At 44.0% G+C, this 25,719-nt stretch overlaps 1 protein-coding gene across 2 annotated transcripts in view; it reads left to right on the forward strand.

The window, feature by feature from the left end:
• The window catches only part of FCHO2 (FCH and mu domain containing endocytic adaptor 2), a 4,043,518-nt gene that overhangs the window by 3,226,097 nt on the left and 791,702 nt on the right, over positions 1 to 25,719 (forward strand). For both annotated transcript variants that reach the window (XM_044063938.1, XM_044063939.1), the window contains one exon: positions 5,383 to 5,515. In XM_044063938.1, coding sequence (XP_043919873.1) covers positions 5,383 to 5,515 — 133 coding nt within the window. The remainder of the gene's footprint in view (positions 1 to 5,382; positions 5,516 to 25,719) is intronic.

Consider the following 25,719-nt stretch of genomic DNA (forward strand, 5'->3'; position numbering starts at 1 on the left):
ATTTAAACCAATCTGTAGATCTTCCTGTGTTTTTCCCTAATTATACCAACAAGGCAGAGTACAAACTACACCAATTGGACGTCCATAGACAATTGCATTTTTACCTGCACAGAACTAAGGAAATAAGGAAGTCGGACCAATTATTCCTTTCTTATGCCTCAGCCAAACAAGGTCTCCCAGTTTCCAAGGTAATCTTGTCAAGATGGTTATCACACACTATTACTTTCATTTACCAGTTAAGGAACAAAGAGTTACCTGTTAAAGCGAAAGGTCATTGTACTAGGGCTTTGGCCACCTCTATAGCCTTCCATTCCAGGTTGCCCATGGATTCTATCTGTGCAGCTGCCACGTGGGCAAACCATCATACCTTTGTTTCTCATTACAAGATGGATATGGTCTCCAGGAGCAGAGCTGACTTTGTTCCACTGTTCTTAAGAGTCTGTTCCACTGAGCCACCCAGGATGTTAGGTGCTAAGGACGCTGTCCCAACCAGCAAGAAGGCGAGATAGACAACTTAACATAAAAAAGTTATGTACCTACCATAACATTCTGTGTTAGTTGTCTTCATCTCGCCTTCTTTCTTGCGTCCCACCCTCTGTCACCCTGTCCTAGTGGACCGAGAGGAGTTCTTGTTTCACTGGCTGTGTTTTCTCTTGTTTTGTTCCTAAACTGACTTAGAGAATATGGCAGGTATAGTCAACCTATTATTTGGACTGGTTTATTCTCTTGCTATGTCTGGAGTTAGCTATTTCAAATGAGTTCTTGGTAGCTATTGCTAGGCATTATGGGATAAGGGGTGGCCTCGAGCCAACTAAACAGCTCTCGAGCTATTGAAGATGGCCGAGTCGGAGCCGAGGATCGGCTTTGATCCCCAACCAGCAAGAAAGAAGGCGAGATGAAGACAACTAACATGGAACATTGTGGTAGGTACATAACGTCTTTTTCTTTCCTAGTCAGACTTTCCAGTCAGCAATTGTTAAATAAATAAAGATTCTTGGGTTCTGTTCATCATCCGCCAATGTTCCTTCATGGTGTGGAAATCTCTTTCTCCTTTTCTAGCATCCCTCAACCTCCACAGTGACAGCTTCTTTCTTCCCAGAATTGCTTCAGGGCCTATTGTCACAGGATACTATTCAAGTCATGCCTCCTGCCCAGGAAGGGAAGGGGTTTTATTCCAGGTTGTTTCTGGTACCCAGGAAGGAGGCACCTGGTGACCCAGTCTGGATTTTCTGACGGTCCCTTCCATTTGGATGTTGTCCCTTCGCTCTCTGTTTCCTCCTCCTCTTTTTCCCCAGACATTTTTAGTATTCCTGAACCTCAAGGGTGCTTATCTTCACATCCCAATTCATCCCCTTTTCAGGAAGTTTTTACATTTCTCTGTCTCTCTCTTCCATTTTCAGTTCCTTGGTTTGGCCTTTGGCCTTTCTACTGCCTCAAGGGTATTCAACAAATGCCTTGTTCAAGTCATTGCCTTTTGCAGAATGAGAGGAGTTCAGATCTTTCCTTATCTGGATGACCTGCTCATTCAGGGTTCATTCCCCAAGGTCTTGCTTCAGCACCTCCAGTATACAGTTTGTCTCTTACAATGCCTAGGGTTTACCATAAACTTTCTTAAGTCAGTTCTGTTCCCTTCTCAGGATCATGTCTTTTTTGGTTGCAGGATCCAGACAATCTCTATGCTGGCATCCCTGTCTCCACCCAAGGCTCTCTCTCTTATCACCTTTTTTAATCTCGTTTTCCTGTGACTTTAGTCAAGGCCAGGGATTTTCTCAGGGTTCTACGATTCATTGCCTCCACCACTCCTATGCTTCCTCTAGCCAGACTCCATGTGAGAAAGCTGCATTGGTACCTAAAGTCGTTCACATGATTTTTTATTTCCTCTCCTTTCATGTCTCAAACTCGAGTTTCAGTGGTGAATTCATCAGCTTTCTTTCAACCAGGAACTTCCCTTTTAATCCCTAGTCCCTTCTCAGGAACTTTTTTTTTAGATACCTTGGACGGGGATAGGGAGCTTCCTTCGGTTCCCTCAAGGTCAAGGGTCTCTGGCCTCCCCATCAGTGGTCAGATTACATAAACATCAAGGAGATGAGAGCTCTCCTTTTTAGTACTTCTGGCTTTCTATTCCCTCTTTCTTCCAGGGCCACTCAAAATCTTCACAGATAGTACCACAGTGATGTGGTACATCAACAAGGAAGAGAAGATGAGGTTCTACCTTCTTTGCAGAATAGCTCTTCAGGTCTGGGATCTAGCTGTTCAGTATTGAGTGACTTTTCAGGCAGTATACATTCCTTTAGAGCAAAATTTAGTGGCAGAAACTTTGAGTGGGTCCAGTACACAGGCTCAAGAATGAATGCTTCACAGAGATGTTTCTGGACATTGTCCATCAGTGGGGTGTACTCCACAGGTAGATCGTTTTGCCTTCCCTTTGAACAGACAACTTCCTGTTTTTGCACCAGAGTCCCAACTCCTCTGGCTTGGAAGGGGATGTTTCACTATGTCTTCCCTCCCCTTCCTCTGATTCCAAGGGTCCTGCTCAAGATGAAGCAAGACTCCCCCAAAATCTTGCTGCTAGCTCCATTTTGGCCCAGACAATATTGGCTCTCCCTTCTTCTTCACATAGCCATGGGCAATCACCACAAGTTGCCTCACAAGGTGGACCTTCTCACAGAAGACAAGGGCTCCCTGATCCATCACCACTTGTCCTCTCTTCAGCTGACACTGTGGGTGATAGGGGTGTGATCCCTTTTAGGCACCTTTTTTCTGAGGACATGCTTAGGGTTCTGCAGGAGGCCAGGAAACCCACTACTAGGAAGTCTTATTTGTTCATATAGACAAGATTATTTTGTCTGATTGATGCCTTTCTCCTAACCAAGATCCATTTTGTGTAGGGATCCTTCTGGTTCTGTCTTACTTGTGTGACTTGCTCCATGTTGGGTTAATGTTTTTTTTCTGTTAAAGCTCACCTTTCAGTTATTTCTGCTTGTCTGCCATTGACTTCTCCTCTTGCTACTAGGTTTGAGGTCTTTTAGTTTCTTAAAAGCACTCTTCACATCAGGCTTCCCAGGAAACCTATTCCACCTTCCTGGGATCTCAGTTTTGTATTTGAAAAAATGACTCAGGCTCCTTTTGAACCTGCAACTTGCAATATTGTACTTGGAAGACCATTCTTCTTTTGGCTCTTAATTCACTATTTAATTATTAATTTAATTAACTAAGAGAGTCTCCAAACTTCATGCTGTTATGGCTGTTCCTCCTTTTAGTTTTTCATAGGGACAGGATGTCTCTTCTTACTAATACTTCTTTTACGACCAAGGTGGTTAATGAGTTGCCTCTTAATCGGTCTATTAATTTGTCCTTCTTTTTTTCCATCTCCACAGTGTGCTAGTGAGAAGGTTCTTCACACTTTGGATTTGCATAGACAGGTGTGATATTATCTGGGTAAGATTAAGGCCATTCACAAATCTGAGCAACTTTTTGTTTCTTTTCATCACAGATCTCTAGGTTTGGTTGTTTCTAAGCAAACCATACCCTCTTGGATCTCTTAAGGCCATTTATTTTTGTTACTCCTTTCATGGAAAATGTCTTTCTACTTCAGTAAAGTCTCATTCTACTAGAGTTGTTGCTTTTTTCAAAGGATTGGATACCATTTCCATCCTTGAGGTTGCTACTTGGACTTCTGTCCATACCTTTGCTAGACCTTACAAATTGGATATTGTTTCCAGAGCAAGAGCTGGCTTTGTAGAGCTGTCCTGCATGGGTTTCTAAAGGGGTCCTCTGTGCCTTCTTCTTCCCATGTTTCTCTCGAGCTTTTGTACTCCTATTTGTAAAGAATACTGCAACAGTAATAATGAAGGATATAGTGCAGTCATGTAAATTCTTACCATAACAGTACTTGTCCTTCTCTTCACTGTTACACTGTTCACTCCCTCTCTCCTCCCCCTTCACTGTGATATTTCCCTTCTGTCTTCTTGGCCTGCATTTCTTTTTTTTTCCTACTGGATGCACATGTTCCTCCTAGTTCCTAGGACTGATTGTTTCTCCTGGGACTTTTCACTTCTAAGGTATGTACGTCTGTATGTCACCTTTATGTCCTATGCCTTGAGCGGGGAGCATACGTGTGATGTATGACAGCTGTAAATCTAAAGCCTTGGTGCACTGGCCAGACATTGAGGCTACCCTTTGCAGGGGATCCTGTTTGTAAAGAATACTGCAACTGTGAAGAAAAGGACATCTACTATTATGGTAAGATTTTACACAACTGTACTTTCATGGCTATGGCTTCTTTTGAATGGAGTTTGTGCTCTCCCTTGTGTCTCTATTGGTTTAGTTGTGTCCCCTGATTTCCTCAAACACCACAGAGACATGATGCAGGTGAATTGGCATCCCCCCCCCCAGTTCTTGCAACAATTCTGTCTATGTCATGTGATAAACCTACTTGGCTCGTTAGGGGAATTGTCAGTATGAGTGCTTAAGTGAAACAGTCAGGGTATGTTGTGATAGCTCTGTCTTCCATGTATAGGGTAAATGTGTATATTCTCCAGTTATTAGAGTTCACCCTTGGTCAGTTAGGGTGTGTGTTGAAAGAATGGAGGAAAAAGCAAAGTTGTGAGCTTTGAACATTAAGCCTTGGTCATTGTCTTTGTTCAGGCCATCACTGAGTCAAAAAGTTTGGTGGAAAAATGCTAAAATGGACCTTAGAATAGATCTTCCATGGCTTCTGGAGAGCCTAGCAACCCCCAGATCTCGGCTTAATTTTGTTATTTTCTCCACAGTTATTACAGTGTACAGTCTGATACATTTAAGGTATGTCACAATGATGCAGGAAAAAGCTGAAAGAGTAAGACAGAATGTGAAAAAGGCAGAAAAAAAATAACCTGGATGATGTGGGGAGGCAATTGTATGTGTGTAAGGGTGGAGCAATGCGCAGGGTGGGGACACCATGGAGCACTTTGCATAGGGTGCTGTTTTACCTGAGGCTGGCCCTGAAGGTGATGGAGAGTTGGAGTAATCATCTTGAATAATCATCTTGAAGATGCAGTAATTTCAGAAGCAGTGAATGGGTTTAAGAATTCATGTACTTAGGCACACAGCCATCTTTGCACAGGATGGGGGAAGGTGACAAGCTGTTAAACAAGTAGAACATGCATCTTAATCATTAAATAATGGGCAGACTAGGATGTCTAGCTGATTCTTTGACTGCTGACAGTATCTGTGTTTCTTTAACATTGTTAGCGATGCGCTTTGAGAAAGGAGGGTTTGCTTTTCTTATTTTACAGATAAAGGGCATATACATTTTTATTGTGTACTTGAATGAAACAGAAGTACTGAGTTGTAGAAATGCGTAAATGATTGATTTTGTAATTCCAAATTGTCTTGTTTCAGTGACTCAACACAAAGTGATCCAGACACAAAAGACTTTTGGATAAACATGCAGTCCCTTGCTACCTATCTCAGGAAGATGGCAGAACAAAATTCATCTGCTTCATATTTCAATGTTGAGCTGTTAAAGTATCAGGTAAGAAAGTATGCATGACTCAAATATTAATTAATGATTTTAACCATTTGCAAAACTGATCACTTTTGTACTGAATAAATCAAAGATGTTCTTAGTGTTTCACTGTTGCAGTCATTACATTTGGTAATCTACTGGCAGGTTGCCCTCATTTGGCCTGATTAACAAAGTCTTGGGTCCTGCATCGGTTGCTGTCCCTTCTTCCATGACGTCAGGTCGTCATGGGTATAAAGCATGCAGCCGACGCCATTACATCAGTCTTTCTTGCCGCGCGGTGCCCAAAGCAGAAGCAGTTCGCAAGTGCTGGTCGACCGACTCCTGAAATTTTTATTTTCGAGTTTCAGAACCGAAGTCTTCAACTAAAAAGCTAAGTACCCCGTTGGGGAAACTTTTTCTTGCTCCTTACCGATGTCAGTAAATGTTAATAATTGCATTACTTGTGGGAAGCAAATACCTCATAAAGTTTTTCATTTGTACTGTATTCCTTGCCTAGGCCCTGACCACAAAGTACCTTGCTGTCGGTTTTGTGCTAAATTTAATCAACTCACTATTAAACATCAGTATATTTTTGCATCACGCTTTAACTATCCAGAAATATTGTCAGTTAGCAATCCAACTACCGGAATACCTAAAAAACGCAAAGAAAAAGACAGAGACAGGCCGTTGAGGTCCAAAACTGACAAAGGCGCTTCTCCTAAGCCAGTCACCAGTTCGCCAGTACTCAGGCGCTTTCGCAGTCCCTGATACCCACTACTTCTGATTCGCAGGCCTCTAATGAGACCCATTCGGAGTCCGGTATGCTGCGAGATGCTTCAATTATGGAACCCGTAGATGTCTCTACCTTGGATGGGTCCGGAGCCGCTGTGCAGGCACCGGCTTCTGAGGGTGTGTTCAGGCCTACAGATTTGTATATTAGACCAATGCCATCTTCAAAACTAAGGCCAAAATCAAAATCTATGTCTAAAAAAACAATGCCTGGGCCACATGTGCAGGCCCCTATGCCTAAAAAACAAATGATCAAAATGGCTGAAGATTTAATTACTCTGATCTGGGGTAGCCAACCCCCCCCCCTTCTAAGAGGCCTAGGCAAGACATTGATTATGAATCTTTTGAACAGGATTCTATTTGTTCTGACTCTTCTAATGAACAGGATTTGTCTATACCTACTTATGAGGACTTTGATGCAGAAGATTCCATTCCTTCTGCTTCTCCCCCTGAGGATTTTTCTTTTGGGGAAACTTTACATACTTTACAGGAACATTTCCACTGGGAAAGTCAGGATTTTTCTGAATCTAAAAAGAAACTTAGGGATTTTCTTCTTCTTCCTCAGCATAGGCCTTTGGCTATACCTCCTGTCCTAGACATTGTTGATGTTTTTTTTCAGGATCTAGTATGGCTTCTGATTCTCTGCCTCCGGCTCCTTGTAAGCCAGACAGATACTACAGGGTTCCTGACTCCCACAAATTCCTTTTCAAAAATCCTATTGCATATCCTGAAACCATTTCTCAGGGTCCTTAGGGCATTAAGGCCTCTACTGCTAAAAATCCTACCCCTTCTGATACAGATTCTAGGGCGCTGGATAGATGGGGTAAGAAGGTTTACACTTCTGCAACCTTGGCAATCAGGGCTTTAAACTGTCAATTTCATATGCTTAAACACCAGCAGCATATCATGGGACTGCTTAAACAGAAAATGATGTTAATTTCTGACTGTGTGGAAATCAAGATTTACAAGATTTATTGCATTCAGCTGAACAAGTTGGAAAACATACTTTGCAATGTGATTTTAATTCTTTGGAGGCCTCTTGCAGGGCTGCTGTAATTGGCTCTGTGCTAAGAAAACATGCTTGGCTCAAAGAGCAAACTCTGCCTGATCATGTTAAAGCAAAATTGTTGGATGCTCCTTTACAACAGGACCATCTCTTTGGTAATAAGGCTGAAGAAGTTTTTAAAAAAGATGGAAGATAAAGCTAAATCTATGCAAACTGTGAAAGAGTTCTTACAAATGCAACCTCCAAGATTTAGTAGGCACTGGCCTACTAAAAACTGGTCCTTTCCAGTCCCTTCGAGATCCACTCAAGTCAAACCCAGACATTCCAAAGGCTCCAGGTTTCAGTCATAAGGGACTTTTAGAACAAAACAATGGGGTGCCTCCTCCTTCAAATCTGGAAACAACAAGGCACCTCCCTATGGTAAGCAGTCTCAATGACTTTCCTCTACATTTACCAAGCACTTACCTTTCATCCGCCCCTTTAGGGGGGAAACTGGCACTTCATGTAAGAAAATGGCAACTTATAACCCAGGACAAATGGGTTTTAAATATAGTATCCCAGGGATATAGATTTCATTTCCACACGTTGCCAATCCCAATCGGATGGCCAGACCTGCCCCCAAATCAGTGGGCAGAGGCCCAGAAGCAAGTACTGTCTCTCATGAACATGGGAGCTATTCAACCAGTCCCAGAAGAGGAAAAGGGACAAGGTTTCTAGTCAAGACTTTTCCTGGTACCCAGAAAGGACAAATCATGGCGCCCAATTCTGGACTTATCTACTCTAAACACATTTCTGGACATTCCAAAATTCAAGATGCTGACTCTTCACCAGTTAATTCCTATGCTAGGCAAAGATGCCTGGTTGGTAACTCTAGACTTAAAAAAGGCTTACCTGCATATCCCAATCAGAGAATCTTGCAGAAGATACCTCAGCTTCAAAGCAGGCTATTTGCATTACCAGTTCTCTGCACTGCCCTTTGGCTTATCTACTGCACCCAGGGTTTTCACAAAGTGCCTGGCTCCAGTAATTGCATTTTGCAGGCAAAGAAATATTCAAATATATCCATACCTGGACGATTGTGTAATTCAGGCAGAAAACAGGGACATTCTTCAAAAACATCTGCCGTTTGTAAAAAAGGTTCTAACTTGTCTAGGGTACACCATAAACGAAAAGAAATCACAACTGGTACCATCTCAAAAAATTACATTCCTGGGTGCAAGCTTGAATACAACTGCCCAGATGGCTTACCTTATGCCAGAAAAGCAAATTCATTTGGTGACTTACTTCAAGCAGGTGGCCACAAAAACCCTGCTATCCGCAAGACAAATTCTGCAAGCCTTGGGGTTCATGGCCTCCTACATTCTTCTAATTCCATATGCAAGACTGCATATGAGGAAACTTCAGTGGTACTTAAAGAGTTTATGGAGTCAACATTGTCACAGCCTGGAAACAATGATTCCTATCATACCTTGCCTGCCACTAAAGTACCTATGGTGGGCAGAGGCCTGTCACCAAAACAAGGGACTGCCATTCTGTCCACCCCATGCTGCCCAAATCCTAACTACAGTTGCATCAGACTATGCTTGGGGGGCTCATCTGGCAGTGAAGTGCATTCAGGGCAAATGCAGCCCAAATCAAATGCACCTTCATATCAGTCAAAAAGAGATGCTAGCTGTACAGAATGTGGTGACAGCCTTCAAGGACTACCTTCATCCAGGACAATTAAAGATAAAGACAGACAACACCACAGTTATGTGGTACATAAACAAGCAGGGGGGTACACACTCCTACCCCCTTTGCAGACTAGCCAGGGCATTGTGGAACATGGTCTTGACCTATCATATTTAACTACAAGCTCAATTCCTGCCAGGAAAGCTGAATATTCTGGCAGACGAACTAAGCAGAAATCTCATGGACCCACATGAATGGAAACTGGAACCATGGATTTTCAACATGTTGACACTCAAATGGGGGAGTCCAGACATAGATCTTTTTGCCTCACCCCAGAACTATCAGTTGGACAAATTCTGCACAAGAACTCATCACAAAAAAGCCTGGAAAGTGGATGCTCTTATGATTCAGCTGGAAAAACCTATGATAGGTTCATAGGTTCATACTAGGCTATCTGCCCTAGGGCATTTATAAGCCTAGCCAGAATGTGTTTGGCTTTCGCCACCCATTTTAAATTTATTTTGCTATGCCTTTTTTCGAGGTTAGTATACTGTGCCTCTGTCTAACAGTGACACAGAAGTGATACCCGGGGTAAACCTACGATCTCCCATCCACTCATCAAGATTCCTCTTGAAGAGAGTCAATGAGGGAGTCTGCCTAACCTGGACTGGGATTTTATTCCAAAGTGAAGGGAGCCTCTGGGTTATGAATCTGTCCCTCCAGCATGTCCTATTTATTTCAGTGCTGAGGTTCAAGTCTCTCGAGCGCGTAGCTCGATGGGATTTGGATTTTCTGAGGTGCAGCATGTCCATTAATTCCAGGTTGGACATGGCTTTATACGTCAGGCACAGATTGCCTCTGAACAGGCGGTATGCCACTGAGTAGAGCTGGAGTTTCTTTAACCGGGCAGCATATGGCATCTGTTTGAGCCCTTTGATCCTCCTGGTGAGGTACCTTTGGGGTCTTTCCAGTTGCTGCAGGTGTCTGGTAAGATACATCCCAAAAGGGGCATTGTACTCAATTATGGGCCTGATGAGGGATGAGTAAAGAGGCACGATGACCTCCCCTGATCTAGATGTGAATCCCTTCATGACTAGGTGGGCTATATAAAATGTTTTTCTAACCACTTTGGCCACGTGGTTGTCAAATGAGAGATTGCTATCAACTTGGGTCCCCAGGTCCCTAATTACTTCTTCTGTATTTAATGGATTACCACCTATGTGGTAATTTGTGGGCACTTTGTTTTTGCCAAAGGGATGACTATACACTTTTTGGCATTTAGCTTGAGGCCATGGCTCTGGCACCAGTTGTCTGTTTCTATGAGGCCCTTTTGGAGGATGCTTGTGTTGGCTGGAGAGTCGATTATGGCGCCCAGTTTGCAGTCATCTGCGAACTTGGTCAGCCACAGTCCTTCCGTGTTGGCCTGTACCTCCGAGAAATATATACCGAACAAGAGAGGTCCCAGGACTGAGCCTTGTGAGACACCACTTGTAACTGGTTTGGAGTCTGACATGGCTCCAGCAATTCTAACCATGTGGGTTCTGTCCTTGAGCCAGTTTGCAGTCCATCTAGTGACATAGGGGTTTATATTTAAGCTGGTGAGCTTATGTATAATGCCCGAGTGGGGTATTGTATCGAAGGCTTTTGCGCGGTCCAGGTAGGGCTGTGTGGACCACCTTCCCCTCGTCAATGGCCTTGGTGACTGTTTCAAAGAAATCAACCAGGTTTAAGAGGCAGGATCTGCCCTTAACAAAGCCGAACTGGGTAGGATCCAGTGTCTGTAGGTCCCCAATATCTTTATTTATGAGGTCCATGATGATCCTTTCCATAGCTTTGCAGACCAAGCTAGTCAGGCTTATGGGGCGATAGTTTCCAGGATCCGTTGAGGTACCACCTTTATGGAGAGGGACCACTGTTGCTGTACGCCACTCTTTGGGCACATAACCTGTAGTAAAGCTGAGATTGAACAGTAGTTTTATGTTTGGGTTTAGCTCTTCTTGGAGTTCATGTAGGATGCAGCCCGGGACACCGTCTGGTCCCATTGATGCTGTGTTTTTTGCTTTGGAGAAGGGCGGCTCTTACCTGAGCATCTGAGACGTCAGGGGGGGCAGCACTCTGCTGGGATAGATATTTGCCCTTTTGGTGGGGGGGGAGAAGTTTACGCTGAACCTGTCAGCTAGGATGTTGGCAATGTCTGTGGGTTCGGTGTATTTTTTGTCATTTTGGACCAATTCTGAGCATATCTGGGAATTACCACCCAGGTTCCTAACATAACTAAAGAAAGCCTTGTGATTATCCTTAGTGTCCTGTGCAATTTTTCTCTCGAAGCTGGCCTTAGACAATTTTATGAGTGCCCGTAGTTTTTTGCTAATACTGATCAGTGATGCCTTCCCTTTTTGGGATTTTGCTATATCATTTAGTAGCTTCCTCCTTCTATTGTATAGTTTGTTTATGGCTGAGGTCCACCAGACAGGACGTCTGCCTTTGGAGGATTGGGTCTTGGTTTTATTTGGGATCGCATGATCCATGCATTCCTGAAGGTGTTCATAGAATGCGTTTATAAAGGATTCTGCGGTCTGGGCCGTATTTTCCACAGGCCCGGGGGCTTTGAAGGATTCCACCTCGGTTTTGAGGAGTGTGAAATTTGCTTTAGAGAAGTTTTTCACTGTGGTTTTCTGGGAAGGGAGTGGGGTCAGGATGTGAATATCCAGTGAGATTAGTTTATGGTCTGATCTTACCAGTGAGGGATACACTTCCGGCCTGGAGCATAGAGTCCCCATGTTGGCGATGATCAGGTCCAGTATGTTTTCTTCTCTTGTAGGAGTGGTAACAAGTTGCTCCATAGCATTTGAGTTTATAAATTCTAGGAACCTTTGGGCTAGGGTGTTGGAGCTAGAGTAATGCACCCAGTCTATGTTTGGGTAGTTGAAGTCGCCCAATATAATGGTGTTTGGAGAGACCTTCATATTTTCCAGTGTTCTCAGGAAGGCCGAGTGGGGTTCCTGGGTTTGGGAAGGTGGTCTGTAGCAGGCTATAAACTGGAAGGCAGTTTTACCCACTGTTAGTTGCTCATGGATAGTCTCTGATGCTTTGTGCTTTGCCACCAACCTGGAGATGTGGGTATCTTTGATGAATATCGATACTCCCCCTCCTTTTGTGGTTCGGTCCAAGTTTTGGGGCCGAAAAGCCTGGTATGAGGTATAACCTGGTAGTACTAGGGTGCTCTCGGGAGCCCTGAACCAGGTTTCTGTTACTGCACAGATATCTATGTTCTCCATGCTAAGGAGAGTTTCGTGTGCGTGCATCTTGAGGTTTAGACTTCTGGCGTTGAGTAGCATTACTCATAGTTTCTTATCCCTTGTGATGCCTATGGAGGTGGGTTTGTCTTTTGAGCCTTGCCTAAAAAAGGCACTATGGGGGGTAGCAAGAGCCTTTGCCAATATCCGAAAGCCCAGGGGTGACAGGTGCAAGCCGTCCCTAGCGAAGCATTGTGGCTTGTCGAGCATATCATCCCAAGCTGACAGGCATTGGATCCCCTTTGAATGACACCAGTACTTAAGCCAGTTGTTGAAATTGCTCATCTTGTCTTCATATTGTGGCATCATTCTTGGTGAGGGTAAGATGCTACTCAAGGTCAGGGTCATACCGGCCTGGGCTACATGCTCAGAGTGCTCCTCTATGTCTCTCTTCATGTAGTCCAGGGAGGTACGTCTCAGGTCATTCACACCAGCATGGACAATGACTGAGTCATATTTGTACTTGCCTTGGAGTGACCTGAGTGCTTCTGTTATGTGGCGGATCCTAGCGCCCGACAGGCTGCTCACCGTGACCCTCTCCTTGTTTAGCCTGGTGAGCGGGACATCCGTGTGCCTGACGATAGAGTCACCTATTACAAGTGTATCAGGTGTGTTGTTTAGTCTTAAGGGCTGTGACTGTTCGGCACACTGACTTTGTGAGATATGTGTTGCACGTGTTTTATTTTGGGGTAGCGGTTGCTTGGGTGTCTGCTTTGGAGGTCTCTGCTGCTTAGGCAGATCTTTATTTAGAGCCTCCGAGTATGTTTTTGTGTGATTATGTGTTTGGTTTGCTGTCGTGGTTTATGCCTTTCCACCTCTGTCTTTGCTCTCCAAAGTTCTACTAAAAGTCAAACAGAACAAGCCAAAAATGATTTTGATTGCTCCAGACTGGCCTCGCCAACACTCGTACCCACTCCTGCGCAGTGTGTCACAACTTCCACCGTGGCACCTGCCTCAGACACCGTACTTACTGTCTCAGCAGAACAATCAAATTTTGCACACTCATTTCCAAACTTTGAATCTTGCAGCATGGCTAATCTCCTAAATTCACCCTTGGCATCCCTCAGCAAACCTGTGATGGATGTAATTTGGGAGGCAAGAAGGCCTAGTACTAGCAAATCTTATGCTGACAAATGGAAAGATTATGTGCCTGGAATCAATCACAAGGGATAAGCACAACAGTGCCCAATATTCCTCAGATTTTACAATATTTAACTGAGATGCTTCACAGGGGCCTGTCCTTTTCTTCCATAAAAATCCATGCCTCAGCCATTTCAGTTCATTACAACACAGAAACTCCCCTCTTCTCTCATCCTCTGCAAAAGCAGTATCTCAGAGGGGCCAAAAACTTAAGACCACCCAGGAGAGCTCCAACCCCTGCCTGGGACCTCAATTTTGTATTGGAAAAATTCGCTCTCTCTCTCCTTTCGAACCAGCTTCTTCTGCAGACTTAAAATTTCTCTCCTGGAAAACAGCTTTCCTTTTAGCAGTCACTTCAGCTAGAAGGATTTCCGAATTACAGGCTGTTATGGCAGTGGAGCCTTTCATTATTATTCATGTGGACAGGGTGTCTTTCAGGACCAATCCATCCTTCATGCCTAAGGTGGTATCCAGTGTGGCTCTTAATCAGACCATTCATTTGCCAACTTTCATTCCCAATCCACAGAACAAGGGGGAATGGATTCTGCATTCATTGGATGTACACAGACAACTTAGAGTTTACTTAAACAGGACAAAATCTCAAAGAAAACCTGAACAACTACTGGTGGCATTTGCGGCAGGGGCAGAGGGAAAGGCTATTTCAAAGCAGACTATTTCCAAATGGATAAGCCATTGTATTCGTTTCTGCTGTATGCACCATGGGGATCAGATCTCATTCCACCAGGGCTGCATCTACCTCTACAGCCTTTCTCAGAGGTGTTCCTACCAGAGACATTCTAGAAGCTGCTACCTGGAGCTCAGTTCATACGTTCACCAAACATTACCATTTGCCTTTCTTCTCTAAATTCAGAGCTGGCTTTGCCTCTGCTGTCCTGCAGGGCCTTATAGCTGGTCCTAATGCTGTATAAATCCATCCTCCCAACCATAGGTTTGGGAATCTACCCAAATGTAATGAATGCAACAGTGAAACACGAAGAACATAGTACAGTTGTGTACACTTACCATAAATGTAGATGTTCGAGTGTATTCACTGTTGTAGTCCTGGTTACCCTCCCTCCAACCCCCTGTTTTTTCTCTTATTATATCTCTTCTTTCCTTTGCTATGCTTAAAAGCCTTTTTGGTGTATTTGCTTTTGTTTGGAGGTATATATTTTTTATGTTTTTTAATTACTTAAATATTTGGCTCCCCATTTGGGGGGCACCTGACATCTGGGGCAAGAAAAACTGATGTAATGGTATTGGCTGCATATTTTATAACCCTGATGACCTGACGTCATGGAAGAAGGGACAGCAGCTGATGCAGGACCCAAGACTTTGTTAATCAGGCCAACTGAGGGCAACCTGCCAACAGATTACCCAATTGTAATGACTGCAACAGTGAATACACTCGAACATCTACATTTATGGTTAGTGTACACAACTGTACTATCACAGTATTCTGGACAAAAAAAGATTCTGTATGAGGCATTTTTCAGAAGTAGTGATTATTTCTTTGGACTTAATCCCGCAAAGAAGAAAGATTTAATCATATTCTCCTAAAACATTGTATCTGATGTTGTTAATCTTCGTTCATTCCTTACTGATTGGTTATTGGTTCCGTCCTCAGAACCGAGCCGGCCAATATCAAGCTCGTGTCAAGACAAAAACTCTCGAGCCAAGGTGCTACCCTGAATGCTCTGCTCCCTTTTACCCCAGATCTCATTTGCCACATTGCTGTACACCCGTGTCAAGCCACTCTCTCAGCTAAGTGTCTAATTTTGGAAAGTTTTATACATTGTTCTTACTTTAAATATTTTCTGATGTTTATACTAATATTTTTCCTACCCTATTGTATGCTTTAGACTCTCTCAGTTTAGTCTTTTCCCTTTATTACCCTTTTATACCTTTTATGTAATTCTTCATTACCATCATTGGTAATTCTTCCTTTCTCTTCTTCCCCTTTTGGGTAGCCTTTCCTCTTCCTTTTGGTACTGTTCTTCTCCACATTATGTCGGAGAAGAAAAGTAGCGTTGGTTTCAAGCATTGTAAGGATTGCGGCCGTAGGTTACCGCTTTCTGATGGCCATGACTTATGTGTCTACTGTCTGAATGTCTCCCACCTTACTGTGGATCCCCCTTGTGGGATTTGTAAAAAAAAATTTCTACTAGGACTCTCAATGAGAGGAAGAATAAGTTAATTTTGAAAGGTCTTCTCAAGTCTCCTTTCTCTGAGGCTATTTTTGGGTTGGAGGGCTCACCCCATCCTGTTAAACCCTGTAAGAGGCATTCTTCCTCTTCTTCATTGTAGTCACTCCCCTCTCCTCCCTTTGGAGATCGTAGGGAGTCAACTCATAAGAAGGTGAAATTGATTATTGCTTCAACGCTGCCACCTGTGACCCTGTCGGCTCCAGGCTCGGCACCGCCCCAAATGATTCTGGCTCCAGCCACGTCTTCCTTATCAATACCGGCACTAGTGCAAACAACTACAGCTCTGACAGTTGTGTCACAGCCCTTACTGGCACCGTCCATGCAGGTACAGTCCCCTTCGACACCGTTGGTACAATCCCCTTCGGCTCAGAGGTTGACTCTTCTGTACCCCACGACGCAGACTTTTTCGGCACCGACTTGTACTTTGGTGCAGTTCTTCTCAGCACCGTCCTTATTACCGGTGCACTTTCCTCCACAGCACCGTACCCATTGGGGCAGCCTTTTGCCTTTACAGTGCAGACACCTTCAACTACTATGGCGCTGATGTCGTCGACGCAGAATACTTCCACACCGTTTTCTTCGGTGCAGACGTCCTTGGTTCCAGGCTCTGCACCTATTGAATTAGCAAGGACCAAGTATTCTCATTCATTGGATCCTTTTGCTGGCATTCAACATAGTCCTTTTCTAGAAAGGCCAGAATTGCCATCAGCTTTCTCCATGAAGTCAGCCAAGAGTCTCTCTGAACAGTATGTGTTGCGGCTTGTTGACCAGTTGCTTGTGGCCAGAGGTCTCTCTCAACCGTCAAAGACCACGTTCCCTCCCTCCTTCAGGTGAACATATATCTCCTCAAACCCCAACGTACACTCCTCCTTTGACTTCTACTCAAGTTTTGAAGCCTATTACTCTGACAGCAGCTTCCCTTCCTCTGATTCCAATAGTGGATCTCACTTTGGAACAGGAGTTGTCCTTGTGGCCCTCGGTGCACTGGGCATCAGGCTCTTCTCAGGCCTGTACCATGGGTGAGAGCATTCCTGGCTCCATGCCGATTTTTTCTATGGCACCCTCCAAGGATCCTCTCTCTCTCACAGTCCACGGTCCTCTTGAGACTCCTGGTCTAGGGGTGGGGTCGTCGGGGCAAGGTGTAATCCCGGTTCCGAGGATGTCGTGCTCGGTTCTGGCCTCTCATCCCTCCTTGGGCGGGCCAGCCTTCCAGGCCATGGAGAGGGCGCTTGCCTCCGCTGGCAAATCCCACTTGTCTGAGTCCTCTCCTCCCCCCTCTGTGCCACAACTGTCACAAGCCTTAACCACTGGACACCGGGCACAAGAGCCTCAGGTTTCTCCTCTTCAGGAGACCCCACTCTTTGCAGTCTTCCCCAGAACCTCCCACTGAAGAAGTACCCCACAAAGCATCATGCAAGAGGTAGCACATGGACTACACTGAGGAGTCATTGACTGAAGATACAGATTTTGATGACGGGGAAGGGTCCCCACGGTCACCGTCTGTTGAGGTGTCCTTTGGTGACATCCTCAAGATCATTAGAGGGATGACTGAAAGTCCTCTAATCCTTCCTCTGAGGAATCCGTATTCTTGCAGGCTTTTTGTGCCCGGCCCCAATCTCCTGGGTCACCCCGCCTGCCGATGAGCTCGTCCAGCTCATTGTCCAGCTCGCATGGAAGGCTCCTGACACCCTGGAAGTGATACCAAGGAGACCAGATAAAATATTATCGCCCCCAGCTGAGCACCCACATTCATCATGAGGTCTTCCAGTAGATGCTATGGTGGTGGCGGCTACAACTAAGAAGGATTTGGCAGAAGAGAGCTAAACTGTCCATTTGACCAGAAAGGAGTCCCGGGCGATTGACAGATTAGGGAAGCGTGTGTTTGCTTCATCAACCTTCACCGTAAGGCCTTTGAACTGTTTGGCACACTTTATCAGGCTTCAGAGGGATCTTATCAACTAACTCTCTGAACCCTTGGCAGGAGCTGTTTCTGACAAGGTCTGTGACAATGTGGCTTCTCAGATAGCCACCCTAGAGTCCATTTCTAACTCTTCCATACGTCTTATTTCTCACGCAATGGAAGGGGTGGCCAGAGCGGCAGGCATGCGTATAGTCACCAGACGACATGCCTGGATGTGCCTTTGCAAATTCCTTTAAAGCTTCCTTCAGGAACATCGAGGCTGCTTCTTTGTTTGGCCCTAAAATGAAAGATACGCTGGCAAGGTGCAGTTGGTGTCAGACACTGCACTCCTCAGTGATTCTACTCCAGAAATCAGAGGTGCGGGAAGATGCGGCACAGAAAATCACAGGGCTTTTTCCGGGATGCACATGCTGAGTTCTCCTTTAGAGTGAGAGGGGGAAACTCCAATGGAAGTCACCCCTTTCAGGGCAGAGGAGGTCCGCGAAACCGGGGTTCCAGAGATTCCTACTGGCCAACCCTATCAGCGCTTTTGAAGCATTGCCCAACTGCTCACCTCTGAAAGCGGTCGGGGGTTGTTTTTCCTTGTACCCTGCTGCCTGGCAAAATATAACCACCGACTCTTGTGTACAACGGATAATATCCAGAGGCTATCGCATCCCCTTCCATATTTGTCCAATCTCATCCAGAGTATTACCCGACGTTCCACCCAGTCAAAAGGAAGCAGCAGTGCATGTAATCCAAAAGCTGCTACAAAACAGAGCCATCCAGATGGTCCCCCCAGACCAGATAGGATTCGGATTTTACTCAAGGTTCTTTTTAGTGCCAAAAAAGACAGGGGACTGGAGACCAATTCTGGATCTCAGCACACTGAGCAAATATGTAAAAACAGAGAAATACCGGATGGTCATCGTTCAGTCTGTCCTTCCTCTTCTGGAAGAAGATGATTGGATGTGCTCTGTAGATCTTCAAGATGCGTATTACCACATAAAAATGGACAAACACTCAAGAAGATGCATCTGCTTCTGCAAAGGAGCCAGTCACTACCAATTTCGAGCTCTGCCCTTCAGTCTCTGTACAGCCCCCAGTGTGTTCACAAAATGCATGCCAGTGGTTATCACTTGCTTGCGACTTCAAGGATTCCAGGTGTTTCCATATCTAGATGACTGGCTCCTTACCGCCCCTGCCAAGCGTCTACTGGAAGAAGCCCTGCACTACACTCTCTTAACAGCTCAAAGCCTGGGAATCACTATAAACTGGTAGAAATCCAACACGACCCCAAGTCAGTCTTTGGAGTTTATAGGGGTACTGTTGGACATGAGAAATTGCACAACATCCCTTCCGGAACACAGGCTTCACAGAATAAGACAACAGGTTCAACCGCTGCTCTGTCACCACAAATCTCCCGCTCGATGTATACTACAACTCTTGGGGTCAATGGCAGCCTCAATCACTATTGTTCCTCTGACCAGATTCCACATGAGGCTCCTTCAGTGGCTACTACTCACTCAGTGGTACTCTCTACAGCATTTTCTTATTGCATCTCATAAATCATCCACCAAGACTAATTTATCGTAACAAATGGAAAAGGTTCTCTCTATGGACAGCGAATAAACAATTAGACCCCTTATCAGCCCCAGTTTCGGTGGTACTGGATTACTTATCACATCTTTTCCACTCTGGGTTGTCTGCCTCTACTATTCATGTGCATTTAGCTGCCATCTCAGATTTCCATATTGGTTTTCAAGATTCCTCACTTATGTCACACAGACTCTGTAAAACTTTCTTGAAAGGAGTTATCCCCCTAAAACCTCCCTTTAGATAACCCGGTACAACCTTGGGATTTGGCAGTGGTTCTGCAAGCTCTAACAAGCTCCCCCCTTTGAACTTGCTTCTTCATGTGATGTAAAATATCTCTCTTGGAAAACTTTGTTTCTGATTGCAGTCACATCGGCCAGATGCTTGTCAGAACTTCAAGCCTTATGCATCAAACCTCTTTATTTTATATTCCATAAGGATAGGGTATCACTGAGAACTAATTTTTCCTTTTTACCAAAAGTGGTGTCAGAGCATTCTATCAACCAATCTATTGACCTTCCAGTGTTTTTTCCTAACCATTCTAACAAGGGAGAGTATTGCCTGCACTCCTTGGTTGTTCATAGGCAAATATAATTTTATCTGAGCAGAACAAAATCTAACCGTAAATCAGACCAACTGTTTCTTGCTTTTTTTGGACCTAGACAAGGTCATCCTGTCTCAAAAGTTACATTGGCTTCACGGTTGAGAAATTGTATTACCTTCATCTGCAACAAAAACAATCTCACCCTGCCTCATAGAGTGAAAGCTCATTCTACAAGATAGCTTTCCATGCTAAGGCTTCCCTCAATGATATTTGCTTAGCTGCAACTTGGGCCACACCTCATACCTTTATTCTTCATTACAAATTGGACTTGGCCTCCAGAGGTAGAGCTTCCTTTGGTTCCATGGTGCTCAGGAATGACCTTCCATGAGGGCCACCCAGGGATAGAGGTAGCTGGGGACTCTGTCCCGTCATTAAGGAATGAACGAAGATTAACATCAGATAAAGAAGTTATGTCTTATGTGTTGTTGATCTTCGTTCATTCATTACTTCTCACCCTCCATTCCCCCATCCGGAGGTTCCTGGTTGATCTCATGTACTCCTTTTTATTGTAGGTCTGTTATGACCAGAGGTAGCCTCTACTTTTATATATCAACTTGGAAACTCGATGTGACGTAACAGGGAGCTGAGCATTTTGGGTAGGACCTTGGCTTGAGAGTTTTTGGCTGACGTGAGCTTGGTATTGGCTGGCTCAGTTCCGAGGACTGAACCGATAACCCATCAGTAATGAATGAACGAAGATCAACAACACAGATGGAACATTATGGTAAGACATAACTTCTTTTTATGTAATATATGTCTTGATGTTGTTAGGCATCATTTGATGAGTTTTGTAGCCGATTTAACCATGTATAGTTTTTACTAAAAATATATATGTTCTCCATATTATAATCCAACCGATATCTACAGTTTATTCTCTTTATTCCACTGTAAATTGTACTGTCTTTGTAGTTCTTCTCACTGTAGCTTATTGAAATTGATAATCTAAGGATCATGTGTAACCCTTGGTTATTTGTCTATTCTAAACACCGCCATATACATTAACTAGTTCAACCATTTGTTCATAATTTAGCTGTTGTTCCACCATTTGTTCTTTCACCTCTTTTTCAGCAGCTTTCCCATATAACTGTATTTTTGTTTTTTTATTTTATTTATTTATTTTTGTTTTAATTAGTGACAGCACAGTTTACCATTGTATGGGCATATGCATCCCCCTCTGCTTCTTTTGCTTACCTGTCCAGGCCTATAAGATGAAAAGGCTTTCTTACCAAAAATCAGGAGGTGATGTCTGCCAAGTTTCCAATGAGGCTAACTCTGCAGCATTCCTGACTGTAGTATTGAAATGGCTATGGGTGTCAGGCTGTCTAACTTTATCCCAAATTGAATGATCATCATCCAATACCAGTGACTATTTGCTGTGATGGTAAAGAGCCATATACCAGATCTCTTCTGCACTACTCAGTGGTTTTATTTTCCTTGACACTGTTGACAATGTCAAAGGGAGTTCTTGACGCATTCATAGCCCTGTAAAAACAGACCATGCAAAGAGACTGAGAGTGTGAAAGGAAAAATCTGTCCCAAAGAATTGGGTTTTTCATCTAGTTCTAGACTTCCGCGGTCTCTGCTGACATAGTATCCTCATGTAACTGCTGATGCAAGGAATTTAGATGGCATCACTTGATCAGTGTATGCTGGCATGCCAGTGTGACTGGGAACAACTCGAGAGATTTCTGTGCTTCATTTGGGAGAGCACTGCTTTCAGTAGAAAGTGTTGCCTTTTGACCTGTCTTTCACTCCATGGTTTTCTTTGTGATGCTAGCTGTGGTGACCAGGGCACTGTAAGCACAACTGTAATTTTTCCAATTCTTGGAAGAATGTTTGATGGTGGCTCCATTAGAGGAGTCTCTTCCTTGATGAAAGGTTTGCCCTGGCTGCTGCTGTTGAGGGCTGTTTTTCTCCCAAGCTAAGAGATTCACTTTAATTCCTCATATACTGATACAATCTAATGAACGGCAAGTCATTGGCATGACAGGGGCCCACTTTGGAAATTTTAAGTACACCTAGTTGTAGGACAGGGGTCCACTCTGAGTGGGAATGGACACACACAAGCACAATTAGAAGTGTTGGATGTTAAATAAAAAAACTGGTTGCATTCCAAACCATTGTGGTTTACTGAATATTATTTTTTGAACTGTGTTGGTTTACTGAATATTATTTTTTGAACTGTGCTCTGTTGGTCACACGTGCACACACACACCACACACACAACTCTTCAGGTTTAGAGTGGTGCTGCTAACTTTGTAGGCCAGAAAGGTCTTTGGTAAAAAACAGATCCATTCTGATGAGGTCGGATAACCAGGCAGCAGTGTGACAGAAGGGTTTAGAATAGGATAAATAACCAAGGGTTACAAATGATCCTTGAACAGGCAGGGGTGGGGGAGAATACTGTCCTGTCTTATTCTTTAGAAAACAGTAAGAGTTTGGCAGAGCACCACTGAATGGTATTAGTAGTGGTGATTCACATTCTAAGGGCATTAAATGATCCTATTCAACACCACAAGTCACAGAACCAATTTTCTTGATCTCCTCTTCTTCTAAAGTAAGAGAGTAAGAATAATGAAGTGTGTCCCATTAACCCGAAAGAAGAATAATGGGTGAATTTGTTGAGGAAAAATGTTGTGGGAGACCAAGCTGAAAACTCTCTGTAGGTCACCAGAATCAGACATACATTTTTCAGTATTCATGGCTTTGTAGATGTTTGTATCAGAAACTAGGATGGTGATGTTGTAATGACCTTTCTAACATACTGCTGCCTGTTGTATGACAGTGATCTTTTAACTAATTGGATACTACAGTTTCCAGAAACTTAGTCTTAGTGGGTATTGAGACAATGGTTTGGAAGGGGTCAATGACAGATGATTTTTTATCTTCAACTGTCTCACAATAGCTCCATTGGTTAGAGCATGTTAACAACTGGTGCAAGGACAGTGGTCTCAAATGTAAAAAAAAAAAAAAAAAGTTGTGGCGTACTTCATTTTGGTAAACAAAACCGTTTTGCTTGCATATAGGAGATGCACCCCTCAAGTCAGGCATTGGAATTTAGGCACACTTGTTGATAATTCCTTATTATTTGACCATCTTGTCTCCACAGTGATTAGGAAAGCCTTTTATCTGGCTCATCTGATTTCCAAATGCATCTTCACCAGATCCAAAGAAGTCTTAATTCCCCTGTGCTTGTACCTTATCAAAGAGTCACAGCTAAAAAGATCAGTGGCCTCAAAAATTTAGTTGTCAGGAGAGACTGTCAACTATTTCTCTGTACTCGGTCTCTTACAGGCTGTTCAGATGAGATTTGTGCCCAGCATTTCAAGCCATGAAACATCCAACCCTATTTTGTCTCCTATTCATTTGCAGAACTATTAATACCTCAAATACTCTGTTAAAGGAACAAAACCTTCATGTGCTGATAAGTAAGACAGAGTGGCTGAGAGATTCATATCCCAGTGTATGCCTCAGCTCTGGAACAAACTTCCACTATATGTCAGGCAAAGTTGAACCATTACCATCTTCAAGATAAATCTAGGTAATTGAATGACTAGCCTTAATTTCTTCTCCTGGCTTATCTTGTCTAGCCCTCCTTGAGGCTAGAGGTAACTTTTGTATAGGGTACTTTGGCCAGGCCTAGTACTTATCTATGAACTTGTGTGTTACCACTGCAGATTTGTTTAAATTTGGCTAATTTATAAGCTCAGGGAACACATCAATAGTGAAGGATTTATTTTTAATGTGGGTAAGCTGGACTGAGATGAAGGTGTTACAGGATGTTACAAATTTAGGCCTTTCAACTCCAGGTTTGCTTTGAATGGACACCTTCCTCAGATGTTTATTAGTCTTTTTAATGGAGATTGTAAATCCAAAAAAAAAAAAACAGAAAGGAGAAGTACACAAGGGAAAGATGTGGCAGAGTAGATGTCCTTCCATAGCACTGTTGCAGTATTCTTCACATAACAGATCTCCTGCAAAGGATAGCCCAATGTCCTGCCAGTATACTAAGGTTAGGTGTTATAGGCATTGTATGTCACATGTATGCTCCCCACACAAGGTGTAGGCCATAAAGGTAACAAATGCAAATGATCAGAACATCTTTGCCTGCCAGTACAAACAGCGTTATTGAATGTCAGTCTGCAGTGCAGGTTATCAAGCCGCTTTCAGATAATTGCCCCACTAGTTTTTTTTCTCTTTTTTTTTTTCATTTTTGTATTGCATTTTTTTCATGTCGTCCAGGAAGGGAAGATGTCAATGTGGGAGGCAGATTCCCCAGAAAGACCATCACAACCAGTGCCTTTTTTGCTTGGGGGCTTCCGATGACCATATGCATTGCTCTGTCTGTCGAGCATTTGTCCATAAGACCCTAAGTACTACTTTGTCCTAGTCCATGTACCTTGAGAACCACTGATGTAAACTATTGGCTCAGGGTGCTTTGGCAGAATCCTTCTGTCCCAAGGGCCAACCGTCTGCCAAGAAGAAGGCCAAAAAGACTAGGCCTGATCCAGTTGCTGTCCAGCCTTCCTATATGTCTCTGTCTAGACGATAGTGAAAGCCCTGGTGACTATCAAGTGCTTGCTTCCTCTGCCGTGACCCCGTTTGAGGTCAGCATAGATCCAATTTCTCGCACATCGTTATTGGCTTTTCCAGTGTCTGTTTCAGATGTTGAGGAGGAACCTTGGCTGATTATTTCCATGAGACCAAGCTAAATTCCTCAGATTTTAGTGAGCGAAGTGATCTCTACTACAATTATTGAATCCCTCTAGGGCAGATGTCCCGCTCAAAAAAAAAAAAAAGCAGAACACTAAACATATTACTCCTTTTGCCAAAGATCCCCAGAGAATGGCAATATTTTACTCAGGGACTGTTCAGTGCTTTAATGGCCTTGAAGCCTGCTTAAGGGGGGTCAGTCCGTGCCCCTCACTGGTCTTCCACCCCCTATTAAGGCCTAGAGAACTGGATTACTCAGATGAGGACTTGCGTTCTGGGGAAGAAACCCTTGCTTACTCTTCTCAGATTCCCCGCTTGACTGTGGTTTGAAGGAAGAGGATTCTTTGAACCCAGACTACCCTTTGGAAGAATTATCCTATGGGGATTCTATTGCTCATATAATGGAGTATTTTAAATGGGATTACTCCCAGATGTTCATCGTGTTTCACTGCTGTAACACTTGGGTTATCCTGCCGTCAGGCGGTCCCGCAGTCGGCCAGAGTTCTAAAGTCTTGGTCTGGCATCAGTTGCTGTCGCCTCCTCCCTGATGTCAGTGCGCCAGGGGTATACAAGAAGCAGCCAACGCCATTTTCTTCAGTCTTTCTTGCGCACGGTGCCCGAAGCAAAAGCAGTTCGCAAGTGCCGGTTGGCCAACTCCTGAGATATCAAATTCGAATTTCAGAACCAAAGTCTTCAGTAAAGCTAAGTACCCCATCTGGGAAACTTTTTCTTGCCTCAGACCGATGTCAGTAAAAGTTAATAATTGTATTTCTTGTGGGAAGCAAATACCTCATAAGGATTTTCATTCTTAATGTATTCCATGCCTAGGCCCAGATTACGACGTCACTAGTTGCCGGTTTTGTGCTAGATTTGACAAACGCACTATTAAACGCCGGTTTGATTTTGCTCGCCATTACTTTGGCTGAAGGTTTAATTATACCATGCCATCTGAACAACCGACGACCACAATTCACAAAAAATGTAAAGACAAGGATAAGGACAGGCATCCGAGGCCCAAAACTGACGACGAAGCCTCTTCTAGGCCAGTTGCCGGTTCGCTGGTTCTCAGTGAGGTGCTTTCACCCGCCACCTCAGAGCCACAGGCCGCTACCGACTCCCACGTGGAGGTGCCTAGGCCTCTGGATACGCAAGGTGTTGGCCTACGGAGACTAACCCTTCATCTGGGTCCGGAGCCGCTGAGCAGGCATCGGCTTCTGAAGGTGTTTTCAGACCTTCACAACTTACCATTGCAACTACAGCCAAGTCTAAAACTGCATTAAAGGCAAAGAAGCAAGTACAGCATTCACCT

Source organism: Protopterus annectens, chromosome 2.part2 (genome assembly GCF_019279795.1).
Source record: "Protopterus annectens isolate FY-2018-M chromosome 2.part2, PAN1.0, whole genome shotgun sequence".
NCBI classification, from domain to species: domain Eukaryota; kingdom Metazoa; phylum Chordata; order Ceratodontiformes; family Protopteridae; genus Protopterus; species Protopterus annectens.